Below are 20,700 nucleotides of genomic sequence, written 5' to 3'. Positions count from 1 at the left end.
AATGAGATACATTTACGTCCCAAATAGATATTTTATAGGCCCTGGGACGTCGGGACGCCGTTAATCTCGAGCCCTGAACACAACATCCCATATACATAAACTCCATAAATACATCCATACATCAGTCAGAGAGGCCGTTTGTTTAATCCTACCTTGGCAGTTTTGTGAAAGGATGATTGAAGGAGTGATCAATGCCATGTTCTGTTTTATTATTTTATTATGAGCGCTAGATGTTTTTTGATGGCTCCATTTTGTGTGTGTGTGTGTGTGTGTGTGTGTGTGTGTGTGTGTGTGTGTGTGTGTGTGTGTGTGTGTGTGTGTGTGTGTGTGTGTGTGTGTGTGTGTGTGTGTGTGTGTGTGTGTGTGTGTGTGTGTGTGTGTGTGTGTGTGTGTGTGTGTGTGTGTGTGTGTGTGTGTGTGTGTGTGTGTGTGTGTGTGTGTGTGTGTGTGTGTGTGTGTGTGTGTGTGTGTGTGTGTGTGTCCACCAGTGCCCTTATAAAGCAGGTGAATAAATCAATAGAAGGTACAGCTGATGATGAAGAGGAAGGTGTTCCAACTGACGAGGCCATCAGAGCAGGACTGGAGCTACTCAAGGTAACACAGCCCCACACAAACACAGCCCATTTAATACATCACAAATGGGGTTCATTCAGGAACACTTACGTTATAAGTAAATGTGTAACCATTTATGGCAACAAATGGAATACAGTTAAAATATTTATTTTGTATTTATTTTATCATGATCATTAGTGAGGACCAATTATATGAAGATACGTTAAAGTGGTGAAGTGTTTCCTTAATTCTTCGAAGCAGCATGCTAAGCAAAATCAGGGAACGCTATGCAATGGTTGTATGTTGTCTCCCTGCTCTTCTATTGAGACATTTAGATCGGGTCAAAGGTCATGTTTCACCTAGACACAGGGTCTGACACACATTTTGACCTGATGGTCAAGATTAGATTTATCCCCTGAGCAAGCAGACAGGCTCGCTCTATTAGCTAAATTATTTAAAAACCAAAATCAGCACGTGCACAGGAAACCGGGTTCAAATCGGAGGCATACGAGGAAAGATACATAGTGCAGCTTTAACTGTTGCAACCCCTAAATGGCGTTTGTGCTGTTATGTTTGTCAGGTGTTGTCGTTCACCCACCCGGTGTCGTTCCACTCCGCGGAGACGTTCGAGTCCCTGCTGGGCTGTCTGAAGATGGACGACGAGAAGGTGGCCGAGGCGGCGCTGCAGATCTTCAAGAACACCGGCAGCAAGATGGAGGAGAGCTTCCCTCACATCAAATCGTACGTCCAGTCTGTCCACTCCACTGGCTCTCAAACCTTTTCTTGTGAAGGACCCATTAACCCGTTCAGGATGGGAATCCTCTTTTGGTGTTTTAACTTTATACTTTAGCTATTGGAAAAATAGGAAATGTCTGCTATTTTTGAAAAATCTTGGCACAAATCTTTGAAAATATGTACTTTCAGAGCGAACATTTTTCTCAAATCTTTGCTTCTGGGGAGTCCCTGAAACAACATATTTTGAGATGGGGGTCCGTGGCCAAATACAGATAATTCTGGGGGTCCTTGACATGAAAAAGGTTGAGCACCACTGATATAGAAACATAGTTTTTTCAGAAACTGTTAGGATTTAGAAGACTTTTTTTTTAATCGACCTCATTCCTAAATTGGTTAACTCATTTACTGCAGAGTAAATAAATAAATAATTCAGCCCCTGCTGGAGATTTTTTTTTGGAGGTTTTTCCTTACCTTTCAATTAGTAACTGAATATTTATATGCAGTACGGCCAACCGCCTAATCAGTGATAAACACGCAGGTTTTCTCTGTGCTTCGGCGAAAAACCTTTCTTTTTTTTGTCAGCAAGACCATCCGTTCTTGGTTAGGGTCTGTTGAAAATACCATGCTCGTCGACACGGAAAAGGAGCGACACAGAAGCCAAGATAAAGTGCATTAATATGGGAGTGGAAGGCAGCTGTTTTTTGGCAATCACGTGATTTCCTCATAAAGCCTTGACTTGCATCTTTACAAAGTTAGTGTGACTGTTTTTTTGGCTCCTGCACCTGCCCTCCAGTAGATGTACCTCTTTCTCCTATTGATCTTGTCTCACCTTCCCCATCTAGTGTTCTGCTGCCGGTACTGCAGGCCAAAGCGAAGCGCGGCCCTCCTCGCCAGGCCAAGTACGCCATCCACTGCATCCACGCCATGTTCACCAACAGCAGAGACACACACTTCGCTCAGATCTTTGAGGTGAGCTCCACTGTGTGGACCCACAATAAACCACAAGGACACATTTCTTTTTGTAAGTAGCTTTTCTAAGGTGCTTGTAGAGCAGCTATGTTTGCTATGTATTGTACAACAATGGCTTAAGTGGTTAAAGCCTTTAAACAACTGCTTTGTTCACAACATGCATAATTTATGACCGTCTAATGTGTTCTTTTAAAAGATGACACGGTTCCAGATTTAGATTTTATTTTAGGTACAGATGGAAGACTACTGTATGTTGGTTACTTGTTCACGTCATGTTTTTGTTATTTCTAGTTTTGATGTTTAGCTCTTTGAAGCACTACAGTGTTCTCTTTGCACTCTTATGCGACTATTTGCCTTGATGTCAATTATTTCCTCCGCAGTCCGCACACACATTTCTGTGTGTTGTCAATGTCACTGCTGATGTATCATTGACTCGCCTGCCAGTGAGGATCCCCCACAGGGAGGATGTGTTGTAGAGCCTTTGTGCTACTCCTCCCACGCAACAAGCACCATAATTATCACCATACCTGCCCGGCTTGCCTCCCCCGAACAAGGGCCACATGTTTTTGTATAGACGTTGAAGTTGCACGGCATAAACGCCACCCTACATTGTAATGGGAGTATGTAACGCTCATATGGCGCCAGGGCACAGTTCCATGTTCAGCGGCCTGATAGCCTGGCTGGGGAAACTGTCCCTTGGTCTGGTCGTTGGGCATTTGATACCGCGGTGTCGCCTGCCTGATGGTAGCTAACAGCAGGAACAGATTGAGGGTGGTAAATCATGCAGAAAATTGATGAAAGGTACCCTGCGCTTGCCATGTTTTTGTACCTCATTAGACGATACAGCACAAGCAAAGCATGCTGAATAGGCCATTCATTCAAGATTCAGCCAATTCAGAACACACAGGGAATACCGAAGTTAGGACTACTCAAATTCCAAATAATTTAATTAATTAAATAACCAAATATTGCAAAATGATGGTTCCCAGTTACATAATTTAAAGAATCCAATCTTCTTTTAAATGTAAAATTCCAATGCAGAATCGTATTTATTTGATTATAATATATTGTCACACCGATTGCTATGGGTCCTGAAAAGAAATGATACTAACCAGACGATTATTCAATTTACTAAATTCATTTTTGTTTTATTGTATTAATGGGTTCACCACTGCTTTAGTTGCAGTTCCATTAGTATGTACCCCAGTCATAGTTGACAATGAGCAGGCTGTGCACGATTACAGATTAATGTTGACGTTGAATTGTGATTAACAATTTAGCATTGAACATAATATGAATACACTTTTAACACATTCCGTGCTTTCCTCGAGATCTCTTGTGGAAAGTTATTAAGGTGATCTTAGCCATTAAAAATATTTATTTACCTTTTTATTTAATTTTTTAGCCTTTGTTAGCTTCCGCGGCTAGCATCCATAGGCTTCTCATTGTACTAGAAACAGCCTACATGATAATCTACGGTACACGTGCACGCGCACAGGGTTATTAGTGGTATTTATGCTCAGAATGGCATAAAATGCCATGTTTATAGCCTATTAGCCTATGCAAACACATTTCTGCTCCAGGTTCCTGACACCAATCTGCGCACCATGGGGGGCCTTTTGGCTCGGCAGCACCGCGCCTATGGAGCAGCCTCCCCATGGACTTGAGAGTGCCGCAGACTATTGAAAACGTTCCTGTTTCGTGTTGAATTGTCGTTTTGCATTTGTTTTTTTGATAACCCTGTTTTTAACCTTCTATGATTGATTATATGTTTTTAACCATGTAGCACTCTGGGATTCCCTGTGAATGAAAAGTGCAATACAAATAAAATCCATTATTATTATTAAAACATTAATCCGAGCCACGCTGATCATGTTGCTGCTCTGGGGGCCATCGTCCTTCCGTTCCCTAGGCTTACACTACTGATCCTGACTACATCACTGCTCTGGGGGCCATCGTCCTTCCGTTCCCTAGGCTTACACTACTGATCATGTTGCTGCTCTGGGGGCCATCGTCCTTCCGGTCCCTAGGCTTACACTACTGATCATGTTGCTGCTCTGGGGGCCATCGTCCTTCCGTTCCCTAGGCTTACACTACTGATCATGTTGCTGCTCTGGGGGCCATCGTCCTTCTGTTCCCTAGGCTTACACTACTGATCATGTTGCTGCTCTGGGGGCCATCGTCCTTCTGTTCCCTAGGCTTACACTACTGATCATGTTGCTGCTCTGGGGGCCATCGTCCTTCCGGTCCCTAGGCTTACACTACTGATCATGTTGCTGCTCTGGGGGCCATCGTCCTTCCGTTCCCTAGGCTTACACTACTGATCATGTTGCTGCTCTGGGGGCCATCGTCCTTCCGTTCCCTAGGCTTACACTACTGATCATGTTGCTGCTCTGGGGGCCATTGTCCTTCCGTTCCCTAGGCTTACACTACTGATCATGTTGCTGCTCTGGGGGCCATCGTCCTTCCGTTCCCTAGGCTTACACTACTGATCATGTTGCTGCTCTGGGGGCCATCGTCCTTCCGGTCCCTAGGCTTACACTACTGATCATGTTGCTGCTCTGGGGGCCATCGTCCTTCCGTTCCCTAGGCTTACACTACTGATCATGTTGCTGCTCTGGGGGCCATCGTCCTTCCGTTCCCTAGGCTTACACTACTGATCATGTTGCTGCTCTGGGGGCCATCGTCCTTCCGGTCCCTAGGCTTACACTACTGATCATGTTGCTGCTCTGGGGGCCATCGTCCTTCCGGTCCCTAGGCTTACACTACTGATCATGTTGCTGCTCTGGGGGCCATCGTCCTTCCGGTCCCTAGGCTTACACTACTGATCATGTTGCTGCTCTGGGGGCCATCGTCCTTCCGTTCCCTAGGCTTACACTACTGATCATGTTGCTGCTCTGGGGGCCATCGTCCTTCCGTTCCCTAGGCTTACACTACTGATCATGTTGCTGCTCTGGGGGCCATCGTCCTTCCGGTCCCTAGGCTTACACTACTGATCATGTTGCTGCTCTGGGGGCCATCGTTCTTCCGTTCCCTAGGCTTACACTACTGATCATGTTGCTGCTCTGGGGGCCATCGTCCTTCCGTTCCCTAGGCTTACACTACTGATCATGTTGCTGCTCTGGGGGCCATCGTCCTTCCGGTCCCTAGGCTTACACTACTGATCATGTTGCTGCTCTGGGGGCCATCGTCCTTCCGGTCCCTAGGCTTACACTACTGATCATGTTGCTGCTCTGGGGGCCATCGTCCTTCCGGTCCCTAGGCTTACACTACTGATCATGTTGCTGCTCTGGGGGCCATCGTCCTTCCGGTCCCTAGGCTTACACTACTGATCATGTTGCTGCTCTGGGGGCCATCGTCCTTCCGTTCCCTAGGCTTACACTACTGATCATGTTGCTGCTCTGGGGGCCATCGTCCTTCCGTTCCCTAGGCTTACACTACTGATCATGTTGCTGCTCTGGGGGCCATCGTCCTTCCGTTCCCTAGGCTTACACTACTGATCATGTTGCTGCTCTGGGGGCCATCGTCCTTCCGGTCCCTAGGCTTACACTACTGATCATGTTGCTGCTCTGGGGGCCATCGTCCTTCCGGTCCCTAGGCTTACACTACTGATCATGTTGCTGCTCTGGGGGCCATCGTCCTTCCGTTCCCTAGGCTTACACTACTGATCATGTTGCTGCTCTGGGGGCCATCGTTCTTCCGTTCCCTAGGCTTACACTACTGATCATGTTGCTGCTCTGGGGGCCATCGTCCTTCCGTTCCCTAGGCTTACACTACTGATCATGTTGCTGCTCTGGGGGCCATCGTCCTTCCGGTCCCTAGGCTTACACCAATGATCCTGACTACATCACTTCCGGCTCGGGCGGGAATTACCCTTCTCTTCTTATTTCGCAGAGTTTTCGTTTTTAGGCTTCATAATCACAAATTGCACGGGGCAGATAAGACAAATGACCATCCCTAACCCACATTTAAGAATGTTATACTTGTAGCAGGCCTAACAATGAGCCTGTCCTGTGGTTCCTCTCTCCATCCAGCCGCTACACAAAGGCCTGGACCCTGGGAACGTGGAGCAGCTGATCACACCCCTGACCACCCTGGGACACCTGGCCCTGCTGGCCCCGGAGCAGTTTGCCGCTCCGCTCAAATCTCTGGTGGCCAACTTCATCGTCAAGGACCTGCTCATGAACGACAGGGTACGCACTGCAGCGTCCATCCCAGTTCATGACAACCAGCCAGTTTAATGTACTCATGAGCACCATACTGGGGGAAACATTTCACATTTGTGTTTGTTTCTTTAAAAAAAATGATTAGATTAAAGGTATATTCAGTGATTTTACTTAATTCAAATATCACTTATTTTTTATTTTTTTCTGGATAATCCTCCCTACTATAGAGTGTGCTGACCATATAAGGAGTTCCTCCCTGTCCCCAGTGAGCCCCTGGGGTCAAAAAACCCTAGTTTCAGTTTTGGTGGCGGGTGGCAAAGCCTTCATCCAATCAGGATGAGAGGGGCCTTCCTCCAATCATGATCGACTGGGGGCGGGCCTTGGTGCACATGCTGTTGGCCTGTTGCACTTCCCCCCACTGTAGAGCGTGCATGTGCACATTTTGTTACCGGGGCGGACTGGGTGGTTTTCCAAATCACTGAATGCTCCTTTAATACACATTATATTTTTGTATTATATTTGAATTGTAATAAATACAATAATTAAAGGGCTTTATGTAGTTAGGAAATTAAAGAATATTTTGTTGGAAGAGAACTCTTCTAACAAGTGCTGCTTTTTCTGCAGATCCCAGGAAAGAAGACTACTAAACTGTGGGTCCCAGATGACGAGGTGTCCCCAGAAACTCTGGCAAAGGTCTTTCTATGCTCTCTCTCTCTCCGTCTGCACTAAGGGAAAACAGCTGAGGCTAGAATGAATAATATTCCATTTAGCAATCTTGTCCTACGGCTTAATATCCACTGCCAACTTGTCAACAAAGATTGCCATGGTGGTGGTTGTTGCCATGCGTTTGTTGAGTCCCCCTGCTAGCTACTTATGTAATCAACTTGACTCACTGGTAAAAAATGTACTGTAGGCCGGAAGGTTTGCTGGTTCCCCATCCCACTGGTACCAGTACTGGTTGGTGGGAAACAAGCCCAAAATGTCATATTTTACCAGCCGCGCGCGTGTCTCTCTCACACACACACGCACACGCACACACACACACACACACTCGCTCTCTCGCTCTCTCGCTCTCTCAAGGCAGCCAATCAGGGCGATACGTAGTCAATTCATAATAATTCTAACGGCACAGGCCTCAAGTAGAGGCCGGACGTGGCAAGACCTTTGTGTCCGATGATGATCCAGATTTTGGAGAGTGTAGGCTACCGATTATTGACCATATCTTTGACTGATATTTTGTCAAAAAGCACAAAATCGATAAAAAAAAATAAGCATATATTTGGTTGCTTGGACACAGGGACCTGGTTATAGCCTGTCTCCAAACCTGCCCCAATAGAAACATATTATTAACAAGACAATGTATAATTGTTTCCGTCGTGTGGAAACCTCACATGTCCAAATGTGTTACTTTTCAGGTTTCAAATTCAAAAGCATCACAAAGTAGCAGTAGCTTGTGGATCTGCTGCTTTTGATGCTTTTGTGTGACGCTGTCGTATGATCAAGTAAGGCGTTAATTTACAGAAAAAACACCAAAAGTTAGAATATGTCCGATCCAAATTCAGAGGTAGCAGAACGATGAGCGTGAAATGTGTTGTTTCACGCCGTGTTTTGAACTTTTTGAGCGATAATTTACAAACCCAACACAAAAACGTTGGAGCATTGGAGATAGATAGGAGGTTATACTTATATTGTTCCATGTGTTCAGATCCAGGGCATCAAGCTGATGGTCAGATGGCTGCTGGGAGTGAAGAACAACCAGAGTAAATCGGGCAACTCCACCCTGAGGATGCTGACGGCCATCCTTCACAGTGATGGAGACCTGACGGAGCAAGGCAGGATGGGGTAACGCTCTCACATACATACGTACTGTACGTACGTACATGCGCACACATTCATGCATACACGATGTTGAGTGTACATTTCTACTGCACAACACCACCGTATAAAGTATAAAGTGGGGCTGGAGTGGTTTAAATCGGCGGTTCTTAAAGTGGGGTCCGGGGCCTCTCCTGGCTCCTTGAGGGGGGTTCCAAATGGACCCTTCCAGGCCTGTCACTCTTGAGGGTACACAATGGAACCAAATGGACCCTGGTCTGTAACTCTTGGGAGTTATGGAGGTCCTCGAAATACAAATGGAACCACAGATTTAAATAATTTCAAACATAATCATGATTATACACACGCACGCACGTGAGCACACACACACACACACACACACACACACACACACACACACACACACACACACACACACACACTGTTCATACTTGCTCTCTCTCCCCCCTCTCTCTCAGTAAACCAGACATGTCTAGGTTGAGGCTGGCAGCAGCGTGTGCTCTGTTAAAACTGGCCCAGGAACCATGTTACCATGAGATCATCACCCTGGAACAATACCAGCTCTGTGGTATGGTCATCAACGTAAGCACACACACACACACACACACACACACATACACAGCTTCTCTTCTTTCTTTTCCTCTTCTGTCGCATGTTGTTTTAGGTTTTTGCTACACAGCCAGCAGCGCGTTGCTTTCCTGTCAGGGTGTGCTCGCTTGGCCTTGATTAAGTAGGCTTACCCACAACGCAGACCTGTAGTTGGGTCAGTCAGTGGCTGACGGGTAGGGCGGTCACGATTACAAATTACAAACAGGCGATTAATTGTCACACAAAGACTTGCGATTAACGACTTAATTGTGTTTTTGGCATTGGAACATAACACATAACATAAAAATATCCCTAAAAGCAAAAATAAGCATTTTGTTTTTATCCATATCTGGAACAAACTCCCAGAAAACTGCAGGTCCGCTGCCACTCTTATTTTGTTTAAAACACAACTTTCTGTTTTCCGCTGCCTTTGATTGAGTTACTTTTATTTCTCTTCTGCACTGTAACTATCTGTTTTACTTTTGTTTTATGCATCCTAATATCATTCAAGGTCAAGGTAAACTTTATTGTCCACAAGGGAAATTTGTGACAACAAAACAAAAAATACATAGAGGGGGGACTATACAATTGCATTTCCTTTGCTTGATGTTCTGTGTAAAGCACATTGAATTGTCTCGTTGTTGATGTGCTGTACAAATAAAACTGCATTACCTTGCCTACCAGCAGGATGACACTTAAGCACTCAGCTCCTCTTTTCACCCCCAACCCCATAGCAACGCACACACGCAGCACAGAGTTTGATTTCCTGCTCTCCTACCATCCACTAATTTTCCCCTTTTATGAATTGTATTTATTTCGGATACATATAATTTTCACAAGGACGGTGCACATGACATAATTGTAAATATGACAGGGTTATAGTCAAACGGCCAATTCTCAGACATGATCTCTGGAACTAAATGCTAAAATGGCCATTAAAACAAACGAAACATAAAAGCTTGCAAGCAATTCAAAACCAATAAAAGCAAAGTATACACAATTAGAATGTAGAGTAAGCCATGTGGTTGGCACAGTAAGCAACACACAAAGCAGGCAATTCAGAGCAAGACCGTAAGCATTAGCAGAAAACACATTTATGCATAATTTATACAGTTGTACCAAATTTAAGAAGAAAAAGAAACATTTCTGGCACCAAATGTAGCTTATTTATATACATGTAAAAGGTTAGACACTCTTATGTCAGTGGGTAGATTGTTCCAATGCTCCCCTGAGCATAACAAAATCCTCCTTTCCTCTCATCTCTTCCTCTTCTGACTGGTAATATTAGGATTTAATTAAACATGTCTCCCCCCCCCCCCCCCTCCTCTCCTCTCTGTGGCTCAGGACGAGTGCTACCAGGTGCGTCAGTGCTACTCGCAGAAGCTCCACCGGGGCCTGTGTCGCCTGCGGCTCCCTCTGGAGTACCTGGCAGTGTTCGCCCTGTGTGCCAAGGACCCCGTGAAGGAGCGACGGGCGCACGCCCGCCAGTGTCTGGTGAAGAACGTCAACATACGGCGGGAGTACCTCAAACAGCATGCCGCCGTCAGCGGTAAGGAGCCAGCGTCCTGTGCAACGCATTAACCTCCCATTACTAAGAGAGTATGCACATGCATGATTATCCCATCAGGACACGCCCCCCTCATCTAGACTGAGTGGCAAAACATTGAGCAGCATGGAGTGTTGGAGTTTGGAAGCGCTCGTTGCCGTCCTGCGTACCACCTGTTTCTAAATGTCACATAATGCAGGAGGCAGCAAAATGTTATGTTGTTGAAAACAAGCACTTCCAAACTCTGACACTTAGAAAAATAATCAAATGCAGAGCATTTCTTGACAGAAAGTAGCTCATGACGTTTCTATGGTGGATTTTTATGAAAACTTTGCAGATAGAAAGAGGATAATTCAAGCTTTTCGTACAGCTGCAATGTTGGTGAGTTTAACATTGTTTAATGCAATCGGACAGGACTTTTCTGTTTGGATGAATGGGCTGTCAAGGCCAGAAAGTAGTTTTTGCCACTCAGTGGGCGTTCCCGCATAACTTCCAGGTATGATGATGTCATGTGCATACCCTCTATAGTATCAAACAAGCAATACATCAGATAATGGTAAATAAGTTAAAATCAATGGAATGCATGAAATTACGTCATAGCATCACAACAAGCTAAAATAAAACACAATAAGGACATCATCCACTATTGTGCTAATTTTGGAACTGCTATTGTTCTCTACCAATGAAGGCACATTGACTTGTTGTTTTCCTCCAATTTGAATTCATCCACCCACCCATGTTTGCTGAAGTGTCCTGTGTGCATTTACAAATGTTATACAGTATTTAGCTTTGGCCATGGCTGCTTCTTTGATCGCATTCCCTTCCCACGACTGTAACAACACTATCCACTATCGCCCTCTTGCAGTGAATACTATAAATGATTTGCCCTCACTGAAAGGAGAACACTTATCTTTTCATTGGTAGTTGCTATGACAATGAATGGCTGCAAAAAACACAACCCCCACAAACATGCGGGTTGTAGATAGTGCTGGGCTGGTGTTCTCATGAATTGACGGTCCTCTGCGGTCATCCACACAAAATGCTTAATATTATTTGTGTGTTCAACAGAGAAGCTCTTCTCCCTCCTGCCGGAGTATGTGGTTCCCTATGCCATTCACCTTTTGGTCCACGACCCCGACTACGTCAAAGTACAGGACATCGAGCAGCTCAAGGAAATCAAAGAGTACGTATTGTTGTGTGATTTAGAGCAGTGGTTCTCACTGTATTGCTGGTAGGGTATATATACCAGTTACCTTTTTTTTTTTTTAATGAAAACTAATAATAAATTCATAAAGAGTCACTCACCGACGCTTTTAAAATGTGGAATAAAATTGAAAAATAATTTCAACTCCAGAATTGTGTGTATGTGTCTAGGTCTCTGTGGTTTGTCTTGGAGATCATCATGGCAAAGAATGAGAACAACAGCCACGCTTTCATCAGGAAGATGGTGGAGAACATCAAAAATACGAAGGATGCCCAGGCGCCCAACGACCCCAAGATCAACGAGGTATACTGACACGTAGGGCTGTGACTCTTCTGCTATTCCACGATTCAATTGAGATTCTTGGGGTCACGGTTCGAATGTGTGTTTTTATTTTTTTAATATTGAAAACGTTTCTTGATATAAAAATATATGTGTTTGTTGTGTTTGTGTGCTGTGGCAGAAACTGTACACGGTGTGTGACGTAGCGATGAACATAATCATGTCCAAGAGCACCACCTACAGCCTGGAGTCTCCCAAAGACCCTGTCCTACCCTCCCGTTACTTCACCAAACCAGACAAGGTAGGTCCCTCCACCCAAAGACCCTGTCCTACCCTCCCGTTACTTCACCAAACCAGACAAGGTAGGTCCCTCCACCCAAAGACCCTGTCCTACCCTCCCGTTACTTCACCAAACCAGACAAGGTAGGTCCCTCCACCCAAAGACCCTGTCCTACCCTCCCGTTACTTCACCAAACCAGACAAGGTAGGTCCCTCCACCCAAAGACCCTGTCCTACCCTCGCGTTACTTCACCAAACCAGACAAGGTAGGTCCCTCCACCCAAAGACCCTGTCCTACCCTCCCGTTACTTCACCAAACCAGACAAGGTAGGTCCCTCCACCCAAAGACCCTGTCCTACCCTCCCGTTACTTCACCAAACCAGACAAGGTAGGTCCCTCCACCCAAAGACCCTGTCCTACCCTCCCGTTACTTCACCAAACCAGACAAGGTAGGTCCCTCCACCCAAAGACCCTGTCCTACCCTCCCGTTACTTCACCAAACCAGACAAGGTAGGTCCCTCCACCCAAAGACCCTGTCCTACCCTCCCGTTACTTCACCAAACCAGACAAGGTAGGTCCCTCCACCCAAAGACCCTGTCCTACCCTCGCGTTACTTCACCAAACCAGACAAGGTAGGTCCCTCCACCCAAAGACCCTGTCCTACCCTCCCGTTACTTCACCAAACCAGACAAGGTAGGTCCCTCCACCCAAAGACCCTGTCCTACCCTCCTGTTACTTCACCAAACCAGACAAGGTAGGTCCCTCCACCCAAAGACCCTGTCCTACCCTCCCGTTACTTCACCAAACCAGACAAGGTAGGTCCCTCCACCCAAAGACCCTGTCCTACCCTCCCGTTACTTCACCAAACCAGACAAGGTAGGTCCCTCCACCCAAAGACCCTGTCCTACCCTCCCGTTACTTCACCAAACCAGACAAGGTAGGTCCCTCCATCTGGTGATCTGGAAAATCTGATCGCATCAGCTGATTGGCCATCAGCCCCGTCACTCGACAGCGTCGAACAACAAACATGGCTGCCCCCACTGCGGTGACTCGCGACCGTATCAATCTAGCTATTAAATCGACCTATGATAAATAGTTTCTTTACAGAAACGACTGTAATGTTTTATAAACATCATCATCCGACATATTTTACCGCTTTTGTTTACATGCTAGTAGCGCTCGCTGACTGTTTGTTTGTTTTTTTTCATAAATTCTCGACCTGCCTGATCATATTACAGTATCACAAAAAAACATAAAAAGTAGCAAATCTGCAAGCTCTGTGTTGAGTTTTGAGCTTGTAGATCTGCTACTTTGTTAATTTGAATCATGAAACATGTGAGGTTTCCACACGACGGAGACTATTTATAAAATGATGCAGCTTTAATGTCTGCATTGTTTTGTCCTGTTTCAGAATGTCAGCAACACAAAGAACTATCTCCCGCCCGAGATGAAGGCTTTCTTCACGCCAGGAAAGGTAAACTAAAAGCTGTTATTCGTCTTGCTATTGCGTTCATTAAATTGATCCCTACAGTTCATTCATTCGGTCCGCTCACTGGTTTGCTTTGGTGATCACCATTATTTCATGCAGCCACCCACCCTCAATCATGTTTCTCCCTTGTTTACTAGCTGATATTTTACTTGTGTTGAGCGTTATTGAGCTGCTATAAATGTTTTTCACTCTAAATGTGTTTGCCAAAAACACACTAGGCTTCATTCCAGTTAGAAGGGTGCCAGTCTTCCATGTATTTCTATGGTAAAGACGCACTGGTGCCCTGACCTAACACTGACCATCGTGCTTCATCGCGCACGACGGCCAGCTTTTTTTTTTTTTTTTTACAGCGCCATGGTCGCTTCAAGCTGTAAACTTTTGAAAGGAGCGACAGACATTTGACCCTTCTGATTGTATTGACCACACGATCATTTTTAGCCCAATGTTGAATCGTTACAACAACCATTATAAGTCCATTTAAAAAAAAACAGCTAATCTATATGTGCTACTAACACGGATTACAGGATGTTTGCGCAGTGAGCACCTCAATTATTGATGGATTTGAACAGTGCCGGCATCACACTGTGTGAGCGAATGCTATGGACATGATATCCGAAGCTCTCCTGTCATCAGCTCAGATGGCGTTCTCTGTAGTCCCGGACCCTAATAGTAATCTCTCCCTGCCTGTGGTTGTCTGTCCAGCCTAAGGCAGCTAACGTACTGGGTGCGGTGAACAAACCTCTGGCCTCGGCAGGGAAGCAGCTTCAGAGCAAAGCCTCTCGCATGGAGACCACCAGCAACGACGACTCCACGTCTGACCCCAGCTCCCCACAACGCAGCAAGACCAGGTACACCTAAACTCACACCTGTACACTGAACACACAATCTAACTTATATAACGTCTTTATCCAAGGCACTTTACATAGATTGTGCATTACATTCACCCACACATTCATACACCGATGGCAGAGGAAACCATGCAAGGCACCAACCAGCACACCGGGAGCAATTAGGGCTTTAGTCTTCATGCTGAATCAATTAATAGTCCCCAAATACCCACATACATCAAATGTATGTGCCCAGCTTTTGTCAACACACACGTACATAAAAGAAGAAAATGTGTCAACTGCTTAGCTTATGTTATGCTGATGCAAATTCCACTGGTTTGTATTTGTATTTATGTTGTAGTTGCTGAAGAGCTGAATTATTAGGTCACTCAGCATGTTGACAGAGACTCAGCCCTTTCTCACCGTTTTCACAAATCGCATAATAGGTTTAATCCATGAATATTGTTGTTGCAGACATGACAGTACAGAGATGGACCACAGTGAGAACGAGGACATCAGTCTGAAGAGCCCTGACAAGGTAAAGTACACAACATCCAACCACAACCAATGATCAGGTCACACCAGCAGGGGTGCACAGAAATGCCTTGTGTTAACCCATTTTGGGCGGGAACCCCTTTTGGTGTTTTAAAGCATTATATTATACTTTAGCTATTGAACAATAGCAGATCTACAAGCTCATAGCGTGGCACCGAACTTGTAGGTCTGCTATTTTTGAAAAATCGTGAAAATGTGCCTCAAATCTTTGAACAGTGAGCTTCTGGGGAGGTCCCTGGAACAACATCTTTTCAGATGGGGGCAGAGGCCAATTACATTTAGTTTTTGGGGTCCTTGACATGGAATATTGAGCCCCACTGATACAGAAACTTAAGGTTTTTCAGAAAACTGGTTAAATACTTGAACCTTGAGGAACAAAGACTGCAGAAGCAGACAAGAAGAGTATATTCTTGTAGGTGCAAGGCTAAAAAATACGAATTTGAAAGAAGGAAGTGCCAGCACACAACAAATGTCCCTTTCCTTTTTTTTGTAATAAAACATGCGAAAGGGACATTTGTGTACTGGCACTCCCTTCTTTCAAATACTTGAACCTTATCTTTTTTTGCTTTGTATGCATGTCCAACTATCCAGAGCTAAGCTCTCAAACCGCTGGAATGATTAGTGCCAAGCTTTGTATACAACACACACACACACACACACACACACACACACACACACACACACACTACAATATGTGGCCTTATTGTTAACAGAAGTTTAAAAACACATTTATAAATATACTACGGAAAGTAATTTTTTATTTTATTGGAAAAAGTCACGCAGCATGACTAATCAAAGTAAAGTTTAACTCTGGTTTCCTCCGCAGGACATTGACAAACCGACTCGTGGCCGCAAGCGAGCGGCCGTCTCCGCCGACGACCAGGACAACAAGCCCAAGCGCGGCCGCAAGAAGGCGGCGGCCAACAGCACGCCCACGTCTGTGGCCGAGCCCGAGGACCAATGGGACGACGCCGAAGACCGCCCGGAGGACGAGCAGAATAGCCCGCCCAAACAGCGGGGGAGGCGGGGGCGGCCCCCGAAGAACGCCCCGCCCAGCCAGGACACCACGCCTGCCACGCCCAAAGGGAAGCGGGGGCGCAAGAAGGCGGCTCCGCCCCCAGAGGAGGAGGAAGAGGAGGAGGAGGAGGAGGAGAAGGGAGGAGAGGAGGAAGCGGCAGAGGACGAGGAAGAGGAGGACCAGAGTAGCGAGAACACGGTGGAGGTGAAGGCCAAGCCGGGACGTCCGACCCGGACTCCACGGAGACAACCGCCAAGGTAACCTTTTTTATCTACTCAGTCACACACTCATTCAGTTGTTCATTGAAAGGTAGGGTTAAAGCTCTATATTCTGATAGTAATCATTGCTAGACTAGAGTTTCCCTTGTTTAATCTGTATTCTGACTGAGTTCTCAGTTGGTATCCCGACCTGAAAAATCTTTTTCTGTTTAATAAAGAGCTGAAGAGACTCCTGTTCTATAGCAATGATTACTATCAGAATATCAGAAAAGGACGTCGGGAACCCATTTTCGGGTTTTTACCTTTCAAAACGGGAACCCATTTTTTGGTTGTTGATGCTATATACATATATTAGCAACATAATTATTTTGTAATTTTTGAATAAATAAAACGTAGGTCAGGATTTAGAAGGTGTTTTTAGAATCTAAATGGGGTAACACTTAGCCTACCTTTAATCCATTTGTACAGTTGGAGGCCATCGATATTGTCCTTTTCTTTTTGCTGAGGTTTGCGTGATCTGCGCAAAAGGACAGTTAACCCATTTTGGGCGGGAACCCATTTTGGTGTTTTAAACATTATGTTATAATTTAGCTATTGAAAAATAGCAGATCTACAAGCTCATAACACGCCACCGAGTGGCGCGCTACGAGCTTGTAGGTCTGCTATTTTTGAAAAATCTTGAAAATATTTATTTCAGAAAACTGGAGGATTTAGAAGGATTTTTTTAAAATGTTGAGGTCAGGCCTAAATGGGTCAAATGATAAGGGACAATATCGGTGGCACCCAACTGTACACTCAGTGTTACAGACCTGTAACTAACAGACCTTGTCATTTTCCCTGTTTTTTGTAAATCAGCTCAGAGTCGGCAGAGTCGACGCCCCAGAAGAGGAGAGGACGTCCGCCCAAATCAGCACAAACGCCTCCCGCCAAGAAACCCACACCCACGTAAGACTTGATCTGCTCTCTGATACTTGTCTTGTCATAAGGCTTTGCTCTTTCGGAACCGGTCTGAAAAAGAACAACATTCTTTTTGTTCAATTTAGACATTTTATTAAAAAATATATAATAATTAATACAATTTTAAAAAGCACAGAATATTTCAACAGCTTATAAATGAGTGCATGTTTTGGAAGACAAATCGCTGAGCTAGTGAGCTTGTTTTGTGTTGCGAGAGACTGTAGTATCTTTGTTGCTCCAGTGGGTGGTGCTGTATGTCTCTATTATGGCTGACCTATTACGACTATTTATTTTATCGGAATGATAAAACATATGTTAATGCTATATTTTTGCCCCAGCTTGTATGTGTGTGTGAAGAATTAGTCTTACAAACTCCTAGAAAATGGGAGCTAAAATGGAGGTTTGTTTGTGTTTTTCAGGCGTGCCGGGCGGTCAAAGGCGGCCGCCGCTAAAGAGGAGGAGGAGGAGGAAGAGGAGGAGTCAGAGGAGGAGCAGCAGGAGGAGGAGCCAACACCCACAACACCCAAGGTTTTTAAAAGCACAACATAACAATAAATGGCGATATTGTGTTTTTAGAAAGGTACACAAAATCAAATACCAAAAAGTAGGGATTGGGCTCGTTATTTTTTGTTGATAACAAGTAGCCTACATTATCAATCGGGCTTATAGAGCGTCGCAGTCCCGCCCCCTACCCTGGACCAGGAAATGATTCTCCGTTCATTTTCCTCATAGACATTTCAGAAAGTATTTATTTAAAGACGTTTACGCCGCGGACAAAGCCAACTCAAGTCGTGACAAATGACAACAAACACAATTTTTTGGGCCGAATAATTATAAATAAATAATTAGAAAGAAGAAAAAAACGGCAGGTTACAACACTTTTTTTGTTGTTTTTCTTCTTTGTAATTATTTGTTTGGTCCAAAATATTGTTTGTGTTGTCATGAGTTGTCACGACTCGAGTTGGCTTTGTCCGCGGCGTAACCATCTTTAAATAAATACTTTTCGAAATGTCTATGGGAAAAATGCATTGGGATTCATTTCCTGGTCCATGGTAGGGGGCGGGACTGCGACGCTCTATCGAGCCGGGTTCTTATCGAGCTCACTATCGGGGAATTTTCTATTATTTTGTGGAAAGACGGAAGACGACAATGAATTCTGAACAGAACCAGTATATTTTACTAGGGCCTTCAAATACATTATTTTTTTACAGATGGAAGGCAATTGACCTTTTTACTTTTTGAAAATAATATTGAAGAAACGATTACCTGGCCAATGTGTGTACCGTCATTTAATAGCGTAATTTTGTTTACCCAGGCAGCGCTGGTTGGCAGGTATCAATACACTTTTAGACCAACATGTTTGTGCCAGTGTGGGCGATTCGATTTGTCTTGATCGCCTCTTGTCTTGATTGTTTAAACATGACATCATGGGCCGCTATGCTCGATAAGCCCAGAGCTTATTGATACCGGGTATTCGATAAGCTTGTTAGCGTTATTATTATTTTTTTTCCCCGAGTATCAAGTTTCATGCTCCATCCCTACCAAGAAGTTATGTTTAGAAGAAAATGCAGACAAATGAATCATGATGAAAAAAATGTCAACTTCCAAAATATATTTTCATGATATGAAACATGTCTATGAAGCCATTAATGAACTCTATGAAAAAGTCTGCAACACTTTTATGCAGTTGGGTGTCCCTGCTTCATCTCTGTCTCGGCTAAGCGGTCCTTGGTTGAAGACCCCTGCACTACGTAGATGATAATCCTGTGGTTTTCTTCTCCAGGGTCGCAAGAAGGCACCAGCCAGGAGAAGATGAATATCAAAACAAAGGAGTGAAGAGGACTGTGAACAGAGGAACGTCTTGAAATAATGTAGGAAAGAAAGAAAAGAAAAAAACAAAACGCAAAAAAATAACGAACATTGAACTTTTTACACAACGTCAACGCTCCTACTGTTACACACGCGCGCACGCGCGCTCACACACTTGCAAACATGCACACAGACTCAAACATACACACACACACACACCTGACTTAGTACATTGTCCTCATCAGCTATGAGTTGTTGCATTGTGTTGCTTTGTGATGATGATGTTCGAGTCGAAACGATAACTGAGGGAAAAAAAGAAAGAAAAACGTCAGTCTTGTAAATAGTCTATGTCTCTCTCTCTTCTGTTATGTTGTTTCGTGTCGTTGGACCCTGACTGGGGTGACGTTGTATAGTCTCTGTCCGCCCGTATTAAACCACTTAAACACCATATATGGTTGAGCGGAGTCCCGCAGGGCTTTATACTAGTGTATTTTGTGTTTTTCTGTTATTATGGCGAAGGCTTTCGGCGCAGAAAATGGACGATCGACAAGGTCACAGCGCGTCGCACTGCGACACTTGGGCTTCTCCATCTGCTATTTTTTACTAAATCTTTCTCCACAATACGGATGCATGAGGTTTAAGTGGTTTAACGCAATATGGCTTTACCCACCTTTTTTCCTCTGTCTCCCCGTTTTTAACTGAAAGAGATTAACCAGTTACCTAATTATTTTTGTTCTCAGTTCGTCAGTGATGTCAATCTTGTAATTTTACCTTTTTAAAGAAAGCCCATTAAAAAACATTTTGTTTTGTTTCTTTTTGTTTTGTTTACATCAGTGTGTGTATATTAACGTTGTTTTTTACCATTTTATGAAACATTAAAACAAATACAAATTGTGAGGAAAAAAAAAACCCTGTCCCAATTCTAGAATCACTTTTTGACCTACTATTCCCCTCTAAAAAAAAAAGAAACTAATAATGGCTGTATTGTGTGTTCCATTGCTATCATTGTTTACTTTTGTATTTTCTTGGTAGAGTGAAGTTTTACAAGCGACTGTTGTTGGTTGTTTTTTTTATTGGTGCTGATCAGTGCTGAATGACAGCTTCACGTCCTCCCAGTCAGCCCTCCCCCACCCCTCCCCCACGTTGTACCAATATAATTCTCTATAAAACCTGACACGGTTAATTTCCTCTTTCTTTCACTGTCTTCTAAGGGCTGCATAATATACAGCATCTGTTGCTGTCAGGCAGAAATCTCCATGTCTCCATATTCTAACTATTTGTGCTTTTCATTCATTAACGGCCTAACAGCATCGCGCGAAAGCATCAAAAGTAGCAGATCTGCAAGATTGCATTTTGAGCTTGTCGATCTGCAACTTAAGCTTTTTTCTTTTTTTTCCCTGAAATGTATAACAGTTTTGGACATATGAGGTTTCCACCTGACAGACAATTTAGAGTGTAATGCATTGTCTGTTCAAATGTCACATTCCTCAAAGACTTTCACAAATCTTACAAAACGGCAAACATAGCTGTTCTTGCGTCACAACACTATTATTGGTCTGACAGTCATTTACACCGACAACCTACCTCAAACCCTAACCTAACCATAACCGCAAGCACGGGAGCAGCGCATGTTCGAGCGCTAGTCCGACCGTTGTGCCCACATGTCAGACCAA

The 20,700-nt window shown here is 44.5% G+C and overlaps 1 protein-coding gene across 1 annotated transcript in view; it reads left to right on the top strand.

The window, feature by feature from the left end:
* The window catches only part of pds5b (PDS5 cohesin associated factor B), a 52,048-nt gene extending 31,847 nt beyond the window's left edge, over window positions 1–20,201 (top strand). Inside the window, exons 18-35 of the mRNA XM_079507707.1 lie at window positions 489–594; window positions 1,133–1,293; window positions 2,130–2,256; window positions 6,291–6,449; window positions 7,047–7,115; window positions 8,128–8,264; window positions 8,717–8,840; window positions 10,191–10,395; window positions 11,461–11,575; window positions 11,767–11,899; window positions 12,057–12,176; window positions 13,566–13,628; window positions 14,346–14,491; window positions 14,945–15,008; window positions 15,852–16,300; window positions 17,117–17,206; window positions 17,638–17,746; window positions 19,002–20,201. Of these exons, the coding sequence (XP_079363833.1) occupies window positions 489–594; window positions 1,133–1,293; window positions 2,130–2,256; window positions 6,291–6,449; window positions 7,047–7,115; window positions 8,128–8,264; window positions 8,717–8,840; window positions 10,191–10,395; window positions 11,461–11,575; window positions 11,767–11,899; window positions 12,057–12,176; window positions 13,566–13,628; window positions 14,346–14,491; window positions 14,945–15,008; window positions 15,852–16,300; window positions 17,117–17,206; window positions 17,638–17,746; window positions 19,002–19,034 (2,410 nt within the window). The 3' untranslated portion in view covers window positions 19,035–20,201. The remainder of the gene's footprint in view (window positions 1–488; window positions 595–1,132; window positions 1,294–2,129; window positions 2,257–6,290; window positions 6,450–7,046; window positions 7,116–8,127; window positions 8,265–8,716; window positions 8,841–10,190; window positions 10,396–11,460; window positions 11,576–11,766; window positions 11,900–12,056; window positions 12,177–13,565; window positions 13,629–14,345; window positions 14,492–14,944; window positions 15,009–15,851; window positions 16,301–17,116; window positions 17,207–17,637; window positions 17,747–19,001) is intronic.
* The last annotated feature ends 499 nt before the right edge of the window (window positions 20,202–20,700 follow it).

The sequence above is a fragment of the Electrona antarctica genome (assembly GCF_951216825.1).
Source record: "Electrona antarctica genome assembly, chromosome: 8".
NCBI lineage: Eukaryota > Metazoa > Chordata > Actinopteri > Myctophiformes > Myctophidae > Electrona > Electrona antarctica.
Note: the sequence above shows the minus strand (reverse complement) of the source record. Positions and strands in the feature narration are given on the sequence as shown.